The sequence below is a fragment of the Ranitomeya variabilis genome, chromosome 1 (assembly GCF_051348905.1).
Source record: "Ranitomeya variabilis isolate aRanVar5 chromosome 1, aRanVar5.hap1, whole genome shotgun sequence".
NCBI lineage: Eukaryota > Metazoa > Chordata > Amphibia > Anura > Dendrobatidae > Ranitomeya > Ranitomeya variabilis.
This window is the reverse complement of record NC_135232.1, coordinates 474,821,041-474,841,340: the sequence shown is the minus strand read 5'-3', so window position 1 is coordinate 474,841,340 and position 20,300 is coordinate 474,821,041. Positions and strand designations below refer to the sequence as shown.

Here is a 20,300-nt window from a genome sequence, read left to right as displayed (position 1 = left end):
AACAGCAGCCATGGCTTCTTCTAAGCAGCTGCTTAGCACCCTGAAAATTGTGGAGGCCCACAAAGCAGGACGGGGCTATAAGAAGATAGAAGTTGCCCTTTCATTAGTTCGAAATGTAATTAAGAAATAGCAGTTAACAGGTACAGTGGAGGGCAAGATAATGTCTGGAAGACCAAGCAAAATGTCAGTGAGAGCTGCTTGTAGGATTGCTAGAGAGACAAATCAGAACCCCTGCTTGACTGCAAAAGACCTTCAGAAAGATTTAGCAGACTCTGGAGTTGGGGTACCCAAACCCCTGATCTAAACATCATTGAAAATCTGTGGTTAGATCTCAAAATAGCAGTGTATGGTGCCCAAACTTTTGCATCAGCCCATTTTCCTTTTTGCAAATTTTAAAATGTAAAAGATAAAAATATATATTTTTTGTCTAAAATACAAATCTTTAACTTTAGGCATTTTAGAGATCATTTAATCTTCATCTTGCTTAACTGTTCACAATAACAGTAATTTTTACCAGGGGTGCCCGAACTTTCACGTGACAGTCTTCTCCACAGCAGCGTCAATACATGGGGAGCCTCTATCACTCTTTGGTGGTGAGGAATATCTCTTTTTACAATTGTCTTAAAACGCACTAATAAACACATTTAGAGAAAAAAAAAAAAAAGAAAATGTGTATCTTCTTGGCCAGCATGTATAATAATTTGCCATCAGGTCTATTTTAATTTATAGCTCATGATATGACACCATCTATATTACAGCCCAAAAGCAAACGCTTTTTGTTCTTTGTATAATTTTGTTGGTTGTATCATTATTTTTCCAGATTCAGAACAATGGGAAAGCCTTACAATAGACAACAGAAACCTGCTCATCACATCTTTATCTACGATGGAACTCGACGGCAGACCAGACCTGAGAGAGAAAGGATTGTTGCTGAAGAAAAAGTTGGGGAACTTAAATTAATATGTATGAAAATGGTTACCTGTGCAACTTACCCAAACACGCTTCGTGGATTTTGAGATGAATTCAACACAAGATTACATTTGCGATGTAGCATGCATCATTCCACGCCTAAAATAAATATTTCCATGACATTTATTTGCTTGTACATTTTCTGCATTTTATAGATCACAATAATGGGTAAGCACATGTGTATAGACAGCTGCAGGTTTACATGAGCATTTTATGAGGGCCCCTATGTACTACAGTAACAAACTAAAGTCTGTTTTTAAAAAAATCTCTTAATTGGGCAACTGATTATTTATAAATTATTAAAACACATAACTGTGTTTATCCGCCATTCTCTGATAATATTTTTGTTGTTCTTTTCTCTGTTTAGCAATATATAACTGATTCAGGCAAGGTGCCCACTGCGTTTCGCACTTACCTACAGAGTAGTTCTAGAGCTTTCCCGATTTCTACTACAGGGTGATTCACTCTTACAGTAGTTCAGGAATTGAAAGAGCTCATTCAAGAGAATAGAATTAGCTATTGCCGTATTTTCTTTCCTTTGGGGCCATTTGAGGGGTCGAGTGTGCAGTAACAAGCCACAAACATTACAGGCCCCCCTCCAAGAGAACATACAGCGAGAAATTCAGGCTATGACCCCATTCACCCTGTGCATTCAATACATTCAACAATATGGAACGGCATGTGCAGGCGTGCTTGGATGCAAACGGTGGACATTTTCCACACCTGCTTTAAAACGTCAGTTTCTCATGAACCACAGTCCATATTTCAGTACAATATATTGTCTCCTTTAGACGTTACAGCTATTTTCCAATAAAGTAGCGAATAAATCACCCTGTATAGTGTTACTATAGACTGCCATTGGTCAGAGTCAGGCCAAAAGTGTGTTCTTTCAGCCTCTGTCTGGTCGGTATATGTCTGAATCAGGTCTATTTAACTATATAGGAAAGTGCAGCAGACTGGTCTTTCCTATGCAATTGCTTTATCTTGTTACCTTATGGAGGACAGATGCCTCGGCATCCGTACTGACAGTGGCCATTGTTAAGCACATACTTACTGAGCGTGTACACCCGACAATGGGTACAAATGCAGTATGTACCTAGCCTAATACCTTAAATTGTTAGTGAACATCATTATGGCCCAGTAAAAGAAAAATACCTTCCAAAAAATGTCCAGACTTTGACAAAATTTCACTTACTCTCAAAAGCCTTTGGCTCCAATGAACCTAAAACGGCAATCGGGGATAAGGGTGTAACGCCACCCAGAGTCTGAAAATCTCTGGGGTTTTAGCTACCGGGGGAGGATGAGAACCTGGAGAATAAGACCAGGACCTTCGCCGTCCCCTGGGCCCTCCTACACCAGCCCTCCACATCCTCTTCCTGAAAAATAATGGTGAGCGCATGTGCAGTACGCCCGCCGAGATCTGCCAGCCGGCAACAGCAGGGAATTTTCCTATTGGTTCCTGGCTTGATTACTAGAATAGACACTATCACAGTGATTAAAAGCCAATAATTAATAAATCACCCCCCTCCCATGTGTCATCCCCTTAGATTAACCCCTTCGTGACCCCAGCTTTTATTGGTTTTGCGTTTTCATTTTTCGCTCCCCTCCTACCCAAAGCCATAACTTTTTTATTTTTCCATCAATATGGCCATGTGAGGGCTTATTTTTTCCGGGATGAGTTGTACTTTTGAACGACATCATTGGTTTTACCATGTCGTGTACTAGGAATTTGTTTTCCCATTTTCAAGTGCTGTGACATTGCAAAAAAAGTGCAATCCCACACTTGTTTGTTTGGCTTCTTTGCTAGGTTCACTAAATGCTAAAACTGACCTGCCATTATGATTCTCCAGGTCATTACGAGTTCATAGACACCAAACATGTCTAGGTTCTTATTTATCTAAGTGGTAAAAAAAATTCAAAAGTTTGCTTAAAAAAATAAAAAATAAATAAAAAAATAAATAAATAATTGCGCAATTTTCCGATACCCGTAGCGTCTCCATTTTTCGTAATCTGAGGTCAGGTGAGGGCTTACTTTCTGTGTACCAAGCTGACGTTTTTAATTATATCATTTTGGTGCAGATACGTTCTTTTGACTGCCCGTTATTGCATTTTAATGCAATGTCGTGACGACCAAAAAATGTAATTCTGGCGTTACTAACTTTACTCTGTCGCCTCATTGGGGGACACAGGACCATGGGTGTTATGCTGCTGTCCACTAGGAGGCGACACTATGCATAATCTGAAAAAGATTAACTGTGGCTCCTCCTCTGCAGTATACACCCCTGGACGGCATCAGCCTTCTCCAGTTTTTGCTTAGTGTCGCATAGGAGGCACACTTAAAAGATTTTTACAATCCCTCCTAGCAATACAGCGCTAGTTGAGGACATAATTTCTTCCATCCATCGGGTGCTGGACATTTCTGATCCGCCACCAGAGGCCCCAGAACATAAGATTTCCTTTGAAGGACCTTTGAAGCCGCCTAAGGTTTTCTCTAACCACCCAGAGTTTAAGGCGATCCTTAAAAAGCAGCTCTCACAGCCTGAGAAAAAATTCGCTAATCGCAAATATCTGGAGGCGAGGTACCCCTTCCCACAGAAGGACACCAAGGAATGGACAGATCCACCTGAAGTGGACCCCCCAGTCTCTAGGCTAGCAGCACAGACCCTCCTTTCACTGCCAGATAGCTCAACCCTCAGGGATGCAGCAGACCGGCAGGTAGAACGCATGGCTCGTTCAATTTTCGAGGCAACAGGGGCATCCCTGGCTCCCGCGTTCGCCTCAGTTTGGGCTGCCAAGGCCATTCTGGCCTGGGCAAAGAATTTACAAGCTCTCCAAGCATCCGCTCCTGAGCTGTCGGACCAAGCGGTTCAAATAGCAGTTGTAGCAGACTACATGCTCCATGCAGCTCTGGATTCAGCAAGGGGAGTAGCGGGCATAGCATCAAACGCCATCACGATTCGGCGTATCCTCTGGCTGCGGGAATGGAAAGCGGACGCAGCCTCAAAGAAGTCCCTCACGCACCTCCCCTAACTCAGTGGGAGACTTTTCGGTGAACAGTTGGACACTATGATATCCAACGCCACCGGGGGTAAGAGTACTTCTCTTCCCCAACTGAAACCTAAACGCACTTACAAGAAGCGTAACCAAACTCGATTCCGATCCTTTCGGAATTCCTCCGGCTGGTCCGTCTCGCGTCCAGCACAAAATCGTAACCGTTCCCCACGCAGGGACAACTCACGATCGACGCAAAGGTCGGACAAGACCTGGCAGTCAAAAGAAGGCCAGCCTAAGCCCAGAGGAGGAAAATCTCAGACTTTCTCCTCATCATGACTCACGGACTCCGGAAGACACCACACTAGTAGGCGGCCGACTTTTGCTCTTTCATCAAGTCTGGCTGCCTATTACAGAAGACAGGTGGGTCAGGGAACTAGTGTCTTCCGGATACAAAATAGACTTCACCTCCAACCCACCGGACCGATTCTTCCTCTCTGTCCCCCCAAAACCGCCAGCCAAGGCTCGTGCCTACCACCAAGCGGTCTCCTCGCTTTTTCAAGCAGGAGTCATAGTACCGGTACCCACGACCGACCGCTTCCGAGGGTTCTACTCCAATCTGTTCGTAGTTCCCAAGAAAGTCAGCGTACGGCCCATACTAGACCTAAAACAGCTCAACAAATAAGTACGGGTCCGTCATTTCCGCATGGAGTCCCTTCGGTCCATCATTGCATCCATGGAGAAGCGAGAATATCTCGCCTCCATAGACATACAAGACGCATACCTGCATATACCCATTGCACCTGCCCATCAGAGGTTTCTCAGGTTCGCAATAGGCCAGGACCACTACCAATTCGTGGCTCTCCCTTTCGGACTCGCCACGGCTCCCAGAGTTTTCACCAAAGTCATGGCAGCCATCATGGATGTCCTGCAGTCCAGAGGCATAGTAGTCGTTCCATACCTGGACGATCTACTCATCAAGGCTGCCACCTTCAAGGACTGCGAGCTCAGCATCTCAATCACAACCGATACTCTCAGTCGCATGGGCTGGTTAATCAACCTACAAAAGTCATCACCAACCCCGAGTCAGTCCCTGACCTTCCTGGGAATGTTATTCAACACCTCCAGGGGTCTAGTGCTCCTTCCCAAGGACAAGGCACTGGCTCTCCGACTAGCAGTTTGCACCCTCCCCCGCAAACCCCCTCGATCTCTCCGGTTTGCCATGAGAGTCCTCGGCAAGATGGCAGCAGCAATAGAAGCGGTCCCATTTGCCCAGTTTCACCTCAGACCTCTCCAACTAGCCATTCTCAAGTCCTGGGACAGGAATCCCTTTTCTCTCGACAGGGAGTTCCAGCTAACGTCGTCAACCAGGAGGTCCCTGCACTGGTGGCTCAAGCCAACCTCGCTAGCAAAGGGGAAATCCTTTCTCACAGGTCAATGGAAAGTTCTGACCACCGACGCGAGCCTGACGGGTTGGGGTGCGGTGCACCTACACCACAGGGCACAGGGCAAGTGGTCCCCAGTGGAAGCGACCAAGCCCATCAACATCCTGGAAATTCGTGCCATCCTTCTGGCATTGAGGGCCTTCCATCACTTACTGGCAGCGCAGCCTCTCACATCAGAATACAGTCGGACAATGCCACGGCTGTGGCATATGTGAATCACCAAGGGGGGACCCGCAGTACCCAGGCGATGCGAGAAGTGTCACACATCCTCCGCTGGGCGGAGGACACAGGGTCGGTTCTTTCGGCGGACCACATTCTGGGTGTGGACAACTGGGAAGCAGACTTCCTCAGCCGACAAGGAATAGACTCGGGAGAGTGGTCTCTCCATCCCGAAATTTTTCACCAGATCTGTCTCCGCTGGGGGACCCCGGATGTGGACCTAATGGCATCCCACTTCAATGCCAAGGTCTCCAACTTCATGGCCAGAACACACGATCCGTGGTCGCTCGGAGCAGACGCTCTGGTTCAGGACTGGACCCAGTTCCAGCTTCTGTATATTTTTCCACCTCTCCCCCTGATATCCAGAGTGGTGAGGAAGATCAAACAAGAGGGAGTTCCAATCATCCTAATTGCATCGGACTGGCCCAGACGCACATGGTACGCCGACATCGTACAACTCACAGCAGACGCCCCCTGGCGTCTCCCCGACCGCCACGATCTATCTCAAGGCCCGTTCTACCACCAGAACTCAGGGGCTCTCAATTTGACGGCGTGGCCCTTGAGACCTGGGTTCTAACCCAGGCAGGGCTCTCGCCGGACGTCATTAGAACCATGATCAGGGCACGGAAGCCAGCCTCTGCCAAGATTTATTACCGTACCTGGAAAGCTTTCTTTACCTGGTGCGAATCTCGTGGCCAGATCCCACTCCCTTATTCCCTACCCAAAGTACTTGGTTTTCTCCAATCGAGTCTGGAGGCCAGGCTGTCATTGGGCTCGCTTAAGAGCCAGGTGTCAGCCCTCTCAGTGCTTTTTCAAAGGCGCATTGCTACCAAGCCGCAAGTAAGGACTTTCCTTCACGGGGTTTCCCGATTGGTTCCCCCCTACAGACGACCACTAGAAACGTGGGACCTTAACCTGGTCCTGACAGCATTGCAGGAACCACGCTTCAAACCCCTTAAGGAAGTCCCGCTCCGCCTTCTTTCCCAGAAGGTGGTTTTCCTGGTGGCAATCACCTCGCTACGCAGGGTGTCTGAACTGACAGCACTCTCCTGCAGACGGCCCTTCCTGGCTTTTCACCAGGACAAGGTAGTTCTTCGTACGGTCCCATCCTTCCTTCCGAAGGTTGTGTCCAACTTCCACCTCAATGAGGAAATTTCACTACCATCCCTTTGTCCGGTTCCGGTTCATAGAGTGGAGAAGGCTCTGCATACGCTTGACCTTGTCAGGGCATTGCGTATATACGTGTCTAGGACTGCGTCCTTCCGGAGGTCTGATTCTCTTTTCCTCCTTCCGGAAGGCGGCCACAAGGGTCTGCCAGCTTCCAAAGCTACCCTTGCCAGGTGGATCAAATCCACCATACAAGAGGCCTACCGCCTTAAGAATTCTCCTCTTCCAGACGGTATTACGGCACACTCTACACGGGAGGTAGTGGCCTCCTGGGCCATTCGGCACCAGGCTTCGGCACAACAAGTGTGTAAGGCGGCCACTTGGACTAGCTTACACACGTTTACTAAACACTACAGGGTTCATACCCAGTCCACAGCGGACACAAGCCTGGGTAGATGTGTCCTGCAGGCGGCGGTGCCCTAAGTATAGGGGCCTGTCTGCACAATATTCGTCCATTGCTTTCTACCCAGGGACTGCTTTAGGACGTCCCATGGTCCTGTGTCCCCCAATGAGGCGACAGAGTAAAGGAGATTTTTGTGTACTCACCGTAAAATCTCTTTCTCTTAGCCTCTAATTGGGGGACACAGCTCCCACCCTGTTGCCCTTTCCGGGCCGTTGTAACTGTTGAGTTCTCATATTGTTTTCTTGAGCTCGTACATAGTTGCCTTCTTACAGGCATAATTATGTTATTCATGTTACGTTCCTCCTACTGCTTTTGCACAGAACTGGAAAAGGCTGATGCCGTCCAGGGGTGTATACTGCAGAGGAGGAGCCACAGTTAATCTTTTTCAGATTATGCATAGTGTCGCCTCCTAGTGGACAGCAGCATAACACCCATGGTCCTGTGACCCCCAATTAGAGGCTAAGAGAAAGAGATTTTACGGTGAGTACACAAAAATCTCCTTTTTTTCTCGCTACGCCGTTTAGCGATCAGGTTAATCCTTTTTTTTTATTATTGATAGATCGGGCGATTCTGAGCACGGCGATACCAAATATGTGTAGGTTTGATTTTATTTTTATTGTTTTATTTTGAATGGGGCGAAATGGGGGTGATTTAAACTTTAATATTATGTTTATTTTTTTCATATTTTTTTATAGCTTTTTTTTTTTTTTACTTCTGCCATGCTTTAATAGCCTCGATTGGCTCTGCTACATAGGAGCGAAGCTCAGATCGCTCCTATGTAGCAGAATTACAGCATTGCTATGAGTGATCACATGACGGGGTCAGCGATGCGCTCATTTCCGACCCGATGGCTGGAAGCGCTAGTTAAATGCCGCTGTCAGCGGCATTTAACTAGTTAATAGCTGCGGGTGGATCGCGATTCTATCCGTCGCTATCGCGGGCACATGTCAGCTGTTCAAAACAGCTGAAATGTCCCGGCTTTGATGCGAGCTCGCCGCTGGAGCCCACATCAAAGCAGGGGATCTGACCTCTGACGTACTATCCCATCTGAGGTCCGAAAGGGGTTAAATTATTTTTACTGCATGATTTACAGCTGTTAGACAGCTTGAATACAGGCAACCCCCACATGTACTCAGGCTGGCTAGCAGCCGTAAATCATGCAGCTGCGTCAACAAAAACTAAATATCCGAGCAGTTACAAATACTCGGAGACCACCTGAGCAACGATTATGCTCGTTCATCACTATTAAGGATGTAAAAGATTGAACGTTTGAAGATTGCTATTTTTTTTTGCCAAAATTGCGATATTTTTGCAAGTCATATAGAACAAATTTTACCGGTATCATGAAGTACAATATGACATGAAAAAACAGTCTCAGAATCAGTGGGATCTGTTGAAGCGTTCCAGAGTTATTACCACCTAAAGTGATCAGATTGAAAAAATTTGGCTTGGTCATTTAGGTTAAAATTAGCTGGGTCACTAAGGGGTTAAGTATTTTGACAAATCTTTTAATTTAGCACAGGAGGTTAATTGGTCCAATGTTTTGGACTAATGAGATTTTACTGTTTATAGTGTACCAATTATTAGTTTTCGGAGCTCTAGTATGGAAATGAGGCTAGTTGCTTGTTCATCACTACAAATTATTTCTTGTTCGTCTTATTGGGGGACATAGTAATCGTGGGATAATCTGCTGCCACCTGGAGGCTGACACTATTAATGCAACTAATTGAAAATTGGCTCCTCCCTGGCAGACTATACCTTGCCTGCTAGCACCAGGCTCATCAATTTTTCATAGTGTCAGATGGAAGCAACCAAGGTGTGAGTCTCACACCTGGTTTAGGCCTTTAGAGGCCAGGTTAAGAGTTAACCTTTTCTTTTTCAGATGGATTGTTTTTAGGGTAACTGGGTTTAATTGTGCACTCTATTTCACACAAACAGAGGCTGAGAGTACAAGCTGTTTTGTTCAGTCAGTACCCTCTCGAGCCTGTATGGCTAGACCATGATGCAGACGGGGTATAAGGTACCGGGACAGTGGTCTTCTAGCCTTGTGGTTTCCTGTACGCCCGCCCGTCCTCTATAGCGTGCATGTGTTTGCATGGAGCAAAATACGGAATGTCCAACTTCTAGCCACAGGATCACGCTTCTTCGAGACAGATTAGTTAAGTAGGTCTCTTGTTACAGCCCTACATTGCGCTGGCTTCCCAGTTGTTTGGTGTAGTAGCGTCTCCTTTTGTCACGTCTGAGCCCTAGCAGGTACTCTGTTTCCCCAGTTTTAGCCCTGAGCACCTCCCACTCTCCTTCAGATCTTCGAGTGTCAGCCCTGGGTCGGGGGGGGATTTTATGGAAGAGGGTTCCTTTCCGTGCCATTAAGGGTTACGTGTGGCTATTGGTGTATAGATAAAAGCTCCAGTATGGTGGTGGTGTGTGTCTGTCACATTAGATGTTCAATCTCTAAGCCTGTGTATACTCGGATCACGTGCACTGTGGGTGATATCAGACTTGGATGTAGCCCTGCGCTTTTCGCACTCAGTGTTACTCTTCACAATCAGTTCTTTAATTCTTCTCAGACCTCTAGTCAATCCATGTATATGTGGGGCCATGCCCGCTGATTTATCAGGGTTGCCAGAAGCTGTTCATCTGCCGGTCAATCAGCACAGTCATTGTACACACACCCCTGGCCAATCAGCGCATTTGGTGGCTCTCCCTTGCTGGTCTATCAATGGATTCATCATTTGCCCGCCCTCTAACCAATCACAGTAGGCAACTGACCCACAGGCTGCCCATGGGCCCGCTTTCTGCCAGCAGGCCCATGGAGGTTCTTCCTCCATCGTTCCTCTTTTTGATCCACGCACCTTCACCAGCCTGCCACTTGGCCCGCAGTCACAATTTTGTCGGGCTTTACTGTGTTCTCAAACCTTAGCGACCCTCAAACTGGGTAGGTTGCTTGTTGGGGGCTCCCCATCCCTTCTATCACCAATTGGTTTTCGTATTAGTCCCTGTGCCTTCTCTGGTCCTCAAGGTTGGAGTCCAGAGAGGACCCTGTACTCTTGGCTATACAGCCTGCCCTAGTATGTTTGCATCTCGTGCAAGGTCTGGTTTCTTTTGTACTAAACCTTAGCATATCACACTGCTGGTACCCCCTCCTTCCTCTGCTGATTGCGGCTTAGGGGACCCCCCAGAGCCTGGGTATGTGGAAATTCTTTTCCATCTGCATAGGTCCTGCCTTTGGCTCTTCTGTATCTTACCCCCTGATAGCAGTTGTTACCATCCTTAGTACTATGGCCATGGCCCAGTGTGACATCCACCAGCAGGACAGCACCAGCATGGCTTAGGCTACGTTCACATTTGCGTTGTGCGCCGCAGCGTCGGTGCCGCAACACACAACGCAAACAAAAACGCAGCAAAACGCATGCACAACGCTGCGTTTTGCGCCGCATGCGTCCTTTTTTTCATTGATTTTGGACGCAGCAAAAATGCAACTTGCTGCGTCCTCTGCGCCCGGACGCGGGCGCCGCAGGGACGCATGCGGCGCAAAACGCAAGTGCGACGCATGTCCATGCGCCCCCATGTTAAATATAGGGGCGCATGACGCATGCGGCGCCGACCGCAAATGTGAACGTAGCCTTAGAGTGGAAGCTGTCCAAATAGCCTTGGATCAAGTTCGCTACACTTCCCTGGTTATCCTTTGGTAAGAGCAAGTTTTTCAAAGGTTCAATCTTTAGCGATTTACACTTCTGGCACAGCCGGCAAGGTTGTCATCACTCATTCGCGGCGATCAGGTGCGGGTGGCAGCTCTAAGTGACAGCTGACACCCCGCAGCAACGCCCACAATCAGTGCTAGCACCAATCACAGGCATTTAACCCCTCTGATGCCGCTGTCAGTAGTGACAGTGACATAGAGGGGCATCGCGCAAGGAGAGGGCTCTCTGCACACTTCCATCAGGACAATGCAATGTTATATATACACTGCTCAAAAAAATAAAGGGAACACTTTAAAAAACAACAGAATATAACTCCAAGTAAATCAAACTTCTGTGAAATCAAACTGTACACTTAGGAAGCAACACTGATTGGCAATCAATTTCGCATGCTGTTGTGCAAATGGAATAGACAGCAGATGGAAATTATTGCCAATTATCAAGACACACTCAATAAAGGAGTGGTTCTGCAGGTGGGGACCACAGACCACATCTCAGGAGCAATGCTTTCTGGCTGATGTTTTGGTCACTTTTGAATGTTTATTGTGCTTTCACACTCGTGGTAGCATGGCATGAGACAGACTCTACAACCCACACAAGTGGCTCAGGTAGTGCAGCTCATCCAGGATGGCACATCAGTGGGAGCTGTGGCGAGAAGGTTTGCTGTGTCTGTCAGTGTAGTGTCTGGAGGCACTACCAGGAGACAGGCCAGTACACCAGGAGACGTGGAGGGGGCCATAGGAGGGCAACAACCCAGCAGCAGGACCGCTAACTCCACCTATGTGCAAGGAGGAGCACTGCCAGAGCCCTGCAAAATGATCTCCAGCAGGCCACAAATGTGCATGTGTCAGCACAAACGGTTAGATACCGACTCCATGAGCCGTCCACAGATGGGGGTTGTGCTTACAGCCCAACACCGTGCAGGACACTTAGCATTTGCAACAGAACACCAGGATTAGCAAATTCACCACTGGCGCCCTGTGATCTTCACAGATAAAAGGTTCACACTGAGCACATGTGGCAGACGTGACAGAGTCTGGAAATACTGTGGAGAGCAATCTGCTGCCTGCAACATCCTTCAGCATGACCGGGAATGCAGTGTGTCAGTAATGGTGTGGGGTGGCATTTCTTTGGAGGGCCGCACGGCACTCCATGTTCTCGCCAGAGGTAGCCTGATTGCCATTAGGTACCGAGATGAGATCCTCAGACCCCTTGTGAGACCATATGCTGGTGCGGTTGGCCCTGGGTTCTCCTAATGCAGGACAATGCCAGACCTCATGTAGCTGGAGTGTGTCAGCAGTTCCTGCAAGATGAAAGCATTAAAGTTATGGACTGGCCCACCCATTCCCCAGACCTGAATCCGATTGAGCACATCTGGGACATCATGTCTTGCTCCATCCACCAATGTTACGTTGCACCACAGACTGTCCAGGAGTTGGCGGATGCTTTAGTCCAGGTCTGTGAGGAGATCCCTCAGGAGATCATCCGCCGCCTCATCAGGAGCATGCCCAGGCATTGAACAGTAGGGAGGTCATACAGGTACGTGGAGGACACACACTATACTGCAAATATCGGGTATCGGCCGATATTCGCTGTATCAGATTTCCGGTACTGAGTTCCGATACTTTCAAGATAATGGATACCGGAATTGGAAGTTCCTATATAGTCCATGAGCCGGGCCAGATATCGGTACCACCCGGAGTGACTAATTTTCTTTGGTATTTTTAGGTAGATGCATGTCTGTAGTTTATTTTTTGATATGATAGCCCTTACATATACGTAGCTTATTAACCCCTTCAGCCCTAGGCCTATTTGTACCCAAGTGCCTAAGCCAATCTGACCTGTGCCACTTCATGGGCTAATAACTTTGGAACGCTTTCACCTATCCAAGCCATTCTGAGATTGTTTTCTCGTGACATATTGTACTTCACGTCAGTGCTAAATGGGAGTCAATATATTTTACCTTTCTATATAAAAAAATGCTAAATATTCGGAAATTTTGGAAAAATCGGCAATTTTTTAACTTTGAAATTTTCTGCTTTTTACAAAAATACTGATACCCCCCATAATAGTTATTAATTTACACTCCCCACATGTTTACTTCATATTGGCATCATTTTGAAAATGAAACCTTATTGTTTTACGACGTAATAGGGCTTATAGTTTTATGCGCAATTTTTCACATTTACAGCAAAACCCACTTTTCAAAGGACCAAGTCACTTCTGAAGTCACTTTAAGGGGCTTACATAACAGAAACCACCCATAAATTACCCCATTTTGCAAACTACACCCCTCAAGCTGTTCAAAACTCATTTTTAAAAACTGTTAACCCTTTAGGTGTTCCACAGGAATTTTAGCAGAATGAAGGCGAAATTTCAAAATTTCATTTTTTTTCCAGATATTACATTGTAATCCAATTTTACCTGCAACCTAGCAAGGGTTAACGGCAAACCCAAACTTGGTTACCCTAATTCTGCAGTTTATAGAAACACCCCACATGTACTCGTAAACTAAAGTATGGGCACACAGCACAGCTCAACACGGAAGGAGCGCTATGTGGTTTTTGGGTGGCGGATTCACTGGAAGAAATCTAGGGGGCCATGTCACATTTGAAGGCTGCCTGAGGTACCCCCACAGTGGAAACCCCAAAAAGTGACCCTATTTTGGAAACTACACCCCCAAGGAATCTTTTAGGGGGTATAGTGACCACTTTGACCCAACCAGTGTTTCACAGTAGTTGGAAACACTTGGTTGAGAAAATGGAAAAAGTGCATTTTTTACATGAAGGTGTCATTTTAGGCTCATTTTTTTATTTTTAAGAGGTGTACCAGCAAAAAATGCACCCCACTATTTGTTCACCAATCTCTCCCGAACACAACAACACCCGATATGTTGTCGTACACTGCAGTATTGGGGAACGGCAGGCCTCGGAAGGGAAGGAGCGCCAAATGACTTTTGGAGTGCAAATTTTACTGGAAGAAATCTAGGGGGCTATGTCACATTTGAAGACACCCTGAGGTGCCCCAACACACGCACACACACTGACACATACACGTTCTGTGCTGAACAGGACTCTCCGGTCTTCTCTGCAGAGCTCCTATCTCCCTCTGTAGAGGCTGACACCTCCCAGGCTTGTGACTGATCACATGGCCGTGACATCACCACAGGTCCTGTAGTCCTGTACTGTGTGCTGCTGCTGGTAAGGAACTTGTGGAGAGAGGGGGAACAGTCACCTAGCACCAGCGCTCCCAGCTCTAAGAACGAGCGCCTCATGAAGGTGGGCCCCTGCCTCCTCCTTCCCTGCGCGGCGGCCTTTCCCCCCGGCGGCTGTATTCGGCGTATAAGACAACCGCCCTCTTGGAGCCATGTTTTTCATGGCTAAAAAGTCGTCTTATACGCCAGGAAATACGGTAAATAAAATTTTAATGTTTTTCTTTGTGTTTGCAGGTGTTTACTGACTATCTAACGGCATGATGGAAGTACCAGCAAGGAAGAAATCACGGATCGACTGTATCATACACTGCTCTAATGATGACAGCGATGATCTGGCGTCCCTTAAGGATTTGGACTCCTGGAAAACATTGCTTAGGGCTGCAGAGATCAGGCAGCATGAATCAGTCCTGGTAGCAGCTAAGGGCCTTGAAGAAGGAGAAATACCACACATACAATATCACCGTAAATGTCGTAGTATCTTTACAATGAAGAAGTCACTGGATTCTATCCTTGGCAAGGGTGTCAATGTCGAAACAGCAAGCAAAATCTCCATGAGGAAGCTACCGAGGGGTGCCCCCAGTGATAGCAGGGTGTATGCCAAAGTATGTATCTTCTGTGAGAAGTCAAGCAAGTACCTAAAAGGAAAACAAACAAGGGAGCCAATTGTCCAGTGTGTTGAGCTACGAGCAGATGAGACGATCCGCAGAGCAGCGATAAGGAAAGGCACACAGAGAATACTTGGTTTACTTAGCAGAGACCTTGTTGCTGCAGAGGGGCACTACCACAAGTCGTGCTACAAACTATTCACAAAAGATGATTCCCAAGTGGCCTGTAGGTCTAGTGCAGCTGAAAATCAGGTCGAAAGCGAGGAAGTACGCTACGAAGAGGCAGAGAAAGAGGCCCTTGAAGAACTCTTCTTGTATATAAGGACTAAATTGTTCCCAAACCCAGAAGTACTGCCTATGATAAACCTCACATCTAGGCTTGAGAGATTAATGATATCCCGTGGTATCATCCAACTGAAACCATCGACAAAGAAACATGTTCGACGAAAACTTGAAACAGAGATTGGGGAATCACTCTCTCAGATGAGAAAGGTAAGCTTCTAGTCTATCCATGTAGCCTATCAATGGACGACCTTGTCCGGCAAGTACACAGCATGACAAAAGATCTGCAAGAAGCAAGAGCTGCTAACTCTGGAGATATCGTAACCAAAGCAGCAATGCAGCTAAGGAATGAGATCAAGAAGCAAGATGTGAGTCAGCCATGGCCTCCCAATACAGATCAGAATGTCGTTCCTGCATTAGTCACTCAATTCCTGCAAACCCTGCTTACAGGAGATTGTGAGTGCCAAACTACCTGTGAAAGAGCTCAACGTCTTGCCACATCCTTCGGCAGTGACTTGGTTTTTGCTGTTACCAATGGAAAGACAAAGCCACCAAAGCACGTACTGCTATCCTTTGCAGTTAAGTCTTTGACCGGCAATACAGAACTGATTCGAACTCTGAATCGTCTTGGCCACTGTGTGTCATATTCAATGGCTGAGGAGATCGATACAGCCCTTTGTATCCAGAAGTTGGAATGTTCAAAGGATGACATCCCAATGCCAGCAAGTATCTACCCAGGTGTGTTCACAACCCTGGCCTGGGATAACATTGACAGACTTGAGGAGACACTAAGTGGAGCAGGTACATCTCATAGAGTCAATGGCATTGCTGTTCAGTCCAATGTTGCATGCTCTGTGACAAAGAAAGTCCTGCCAGATGTAACCAAGTCGAAGAAAAGAAGCATAACTCTGACAGAATTAATGCTACCGATATACAATGTTGGGCAGCGGGGAGAGCCACCCAGGATTGAGACTTCGAATGTTAACACTACCAAGGAGGTCCAGGATTCAAAAACCAAAAACCATATCTGGCTTCTGGCTAGAATGTCAGACCATGAGGATCAGACCACCAGCAGTTGGACTGGGTTCAACATAAAAATCCGCAGCGACATTGTAGTGGCCCAGGACACTGTAAGCTACCTGCCCACTATCAATGCTCCTGCAACAGCCATGTCCACTGTGAATGAAGTCTTGGAGCAAACACATGCCATCATGCAGACCCTGAAGCTTAACAGAATTGTGTGTGTGTTTGATCAAGCACTCTATGCCAAAGCTGCCGAGGTTATCTGGAAACAGGAGAAGTTCAAGAACATTATAATTAGAATGGGTGTCTTCCACACAATCTGTAATCTCCTCTCTATCATAGGGAACAGATTTCAGGATGCAGGCCTTAGAGATCTGTGTGTTGAATCCGGTGTAATCGCTGAAGGATCAGTGTCTGGAGTGATGGACGGCCGGAGGTACAACAGAGCAGTGAGACTACACAAGCTGGTCTATGAAGCACTTATGAGGCTTGCATGGAAAAACTTCCTTCCATGGCTAGAAGAAAACCATGCAAGGGACCTTCACCATCTGGATGAAACACTGAAGAACATCACAAACTTTCGCATCAGTGTGTCGCAGGGATCCTTCGAAAAGCTCTTGGATAATGAATCTTGCACACTTACCCTGAAGCTCTTTCAAGTTTATCTTGAGACCCTCAGAAATGAACAACTCTCAGCATTCTGGATGTCATACTTGGACATGGTCGAGACCATGCTGGCCCTGGTTCGAGCTTCAAGAGAAGGCAACTGGATGCTTCACCTAGGAGCAATCCGACAGATGATACCATGGTGTTTTGCCTATGACAAGGTCAACTATGCCCGATACCTAACCTATTACTATGCCACAATGTCTCGGCTGCCCATAGAACACCCAGAGGTCCATGAATACTTCATGCAAGGTGGCTTTTCGGTCCAGATCGGTAGCAAGAATCCTTTTGGACGAATTCCTGTGGACCAGACCATTGAAGAGACAATCAACAAAGACACCCAGACACCAGGGGGCACAAAAGGCTTCAGCCTCAAAGTTGGAGCTGTTTCCAGGTTCTACCTGACATCAGAGTACCGCAGTATGTACTTGAGGCAGCTGAGGGCCCTGGTAGGCCAACAATATACTGACTTCAGCCATTCAGACCTACAGGTGTCTAGGATTAGAAGAGATGAAGCCGATGTCCAATCTTTCGTTCAACTGCTGGAGACAGGTTGGGTGAACCCCTTCAACAAAGAGCATAATGGTGAACTTATCAGTTTGTCAACAGCGACTGTAGCACCACCAGATGTAGCCAAAGACCTTCAAGGGGCATACAGTATAGGAGAGGATGCATATCAAACATTCAAGGATGAGCGTTTGGGTACCGATAAGCCAACTACATTGTTTCATGACAAGATGACGAAGAACAAACTTAAAACGTTCTCTAACATCCAAATGAAGACACGCAGACAAGGTCTTGGCAAGGAGGTAATTTTGAAGGCTGACAGAAACCTATTTGGCCAGATGATACTTGTAGCTGAGAACAGAAAGCTACAAATGAGTGATGTCTTGACTCATCCCCTGGGTCCATTGCCATGGGCACTTGCCAATGGTGATGGGTCTATCCGCAAGACCAACAAGGCTGCCCTCGCAAGGGAGTTGGAGAGGAATGCTCGTCCTGCAGAAGTGATCCCCGAGCCCTCTGCAACCATCATTGATGGGATGAGCCTGGTTCAGAAACTGAAGGGAAACAATGCAACATTTGGCCAGCTAGCAGGCACAGCAATGAGTCGCGCTATCCATGAGGGTGCTAAGAGCAAGCGCATTGATATTGTCTTTGACGTCTACAAGGAGACATCCATCAAAGATACAGAAAGAGTCAACAGATATGAAGGCACAGGGATCCATTTCAAGAACATTCAACATGGGCACAACATCCAGCAGTGGAAAAAGCTTCTAAGTAGTTCCTCCAACAAGGCAAGTCTCATAAAGTTTCTGGTAGAAGAATGGAAGGCGAAACACCACAGGGAGAAGCTTGAGGAGAAGGAGCTGTATGTCACATGTGAGCAGCTCTGCTTTAAGATCACCAAAGAACAGTGGGAAGAGGCTGCTGACCTTAAGTCAAATCAAGAAGAAGCAGACACACGCCTCCTTCTCCATGCTCTTCATGCAGCAGAATCTGGTTACAAGTCGGTCATCATCACTTCGGAGGATACTGATGTCATGGTCCTGTGTCTGGGCATGTGCCACAAAATCCCATCCCACCTGTTCCAGAAATGCGGTACACAGAACCGGACAAGATTCCTGGATATCACCACTCTGAGCCGAACATTGGGAGGCAGCGTATGTGATTCATTGATTGGTATGCATGCATTTACAGGCTGTGACACCGTCAGTGCATTCGCTGGCCGTGGGAAGATGACGACACTCAAGCAGTTGAAGATGAACAAGACATACCAGGATGCCTTTCAGGAAGTTGGTCGTTCATGGGAAGTGTCTACCGAACTTTTTGAGAAGTTACAGGAAATCACCTGCCACATGTACCTGCCAACTACCCAAACAACTGAGGTAAACAGGCTCCGTTATCAGCTGTTCTGTGCCAGACGTGGAGTGGTAGAGTCAAGTCAACTCCCTCCTTGCCAGGACTGCCTTTTCATGCATGCACTGCGTGCAAACTACCAGGCTGCGATCTGGAGGAGAAGTCTGCAGAGCCAGCCATGGGTTGCAAACCCAACAGACTGCGGTTGGATGATAGATAACGACGGAAAGCTTGTTGTCAAGTGGATGCAAGGGGCACCAGCACCAGAAGCTATTATACAGCTACTGTCCTGCAAGTGTGTGCGGTCATGTGAACTTCCTCAGTGTACTTGCCTCAGCAATGGCCTGAAGTGCACAGACATGTGCAGATTACAGACATGCCAGAACAAGGGTACTGAAGACGAGCCAGTAGAACAACAGTCAGATTCAGAGTCCGATGTTGAAGATATTATGGAGTAACATATATATATATATATATATATATATATATATATATATATATATATATATATATATATATATGCACATGACATGTTCAGTGTGTATTTACATAACTTGGATTAAATTTTGTTACAAATACTACATCTAGTCACTCCGGGTGGTACCGATATCGTCATATTTGGTTCTTGGCTCATGCTAAAATTCCTGTGGAACACCTAAAGGGTTAACAGTTTTTAAAAATGAGTTTTGAACAGCTTGAGGGGTGTAGTTTGCAAAATGGGGTAATTTATGGGTGGTTTCTGTTATGTAAGCCCCTTAAAGTGACTTCAGAAGTGACTTGGTCCTTTGAAAAGTGGGTTTTGCTGTAAATGTGAAAAATTGCGCATAAAACTATAAGCCCTATTACGTCGTAAAACAATAAGGTTTCATTTTCAAAATGATGCCAATATGAAGTAAACATGTGGGGAGTGTAAATTAATAACTATTATGGGGGGTATCAGTATTTTTGTAAAAAGCAGAGAATTTCAAAGTTAAAAAATTGCCGATTTTTCCAAAATTTCCGAATATTTAGCATTTTTTTATATAGAAAGGTAAAATATATTGACTCCCATTTAGCACTGACGTGAAGTACAATATGTCACGAGAAAACAATCTCAGAATGGCTTGGATAGGTGAAAGCGTTCCAAAGTTATTAGCCCATGAAGTGGCACAGGTCAGATTGGCTTAGGCACTTGGGTACAAATAGGCCTAGGGCTGAAGGGGTTAATAAGCTACGTATATGTAAGGGCTATCATATCAAAAAATAAACTACAGACATGCATCTACCTAAAAATACCAAAGAGAATTAGTCACTCCGCTTGGTACCGATATCGTCAAATTTGGTTCTTGGCTCATGGACTAATAGTGCAGTGATGCACTATAATGGAGTGTGGGCGGAGACTGAGTGTCTGTGTGTGGGCGGGGTCTGCGTGACCGTGTGGGGGTCTGTGCGTTTGTGGGCAGGCATCGTCCGATGGGACAAGTTCCATCGGGCTATGCCTGCTACAATGGCAGTGATTGACACATTAGCCAATGATGGGGACAGTAGTAGTCCCATCATCCTGCTAATGTGTTGAATGTAAAAAAAAAACAAACATACATACAACCTACATACAATACATTCTACCTACAATACATACATACATACATACAGTACATATTACAGAGTACATACTCACCATCACTTGTCATTTTGATCCCCGAAGCCAGTGTCCTCTGTAAAAAATATGAAAATGACAAACAATATACTCCCTGATCCGCAGAAATCCACGAGTGTCCC

General features: G+C 46.4%; 1 protein-coding gene across 1 annotated transcript in view; it reads left to right on the top strand.

Moving 5' to 3' along the window:
- ECPAS (Ecm29 proteasome adaptor and scaffold) overlaps nt 1-1,095 on the top strand; it is a 142,019-nt gene extending 140,924 nt beyond the window's left edge. The window contains exon 49 of the mRNA XM_077250898.1: nt 821-1,095. Coding sequence (XP_077107013.1) covers nt 821-960 — 140 coding nt within the window. The 3' untranslated portion in view covers nt 961-1,095. The remainder of the gene's footprint in view (nt 1-820) is intronic.
- The last annotated feature ends 19,205 nt before the right edge of the window (nt 1,096-20,300 follow it).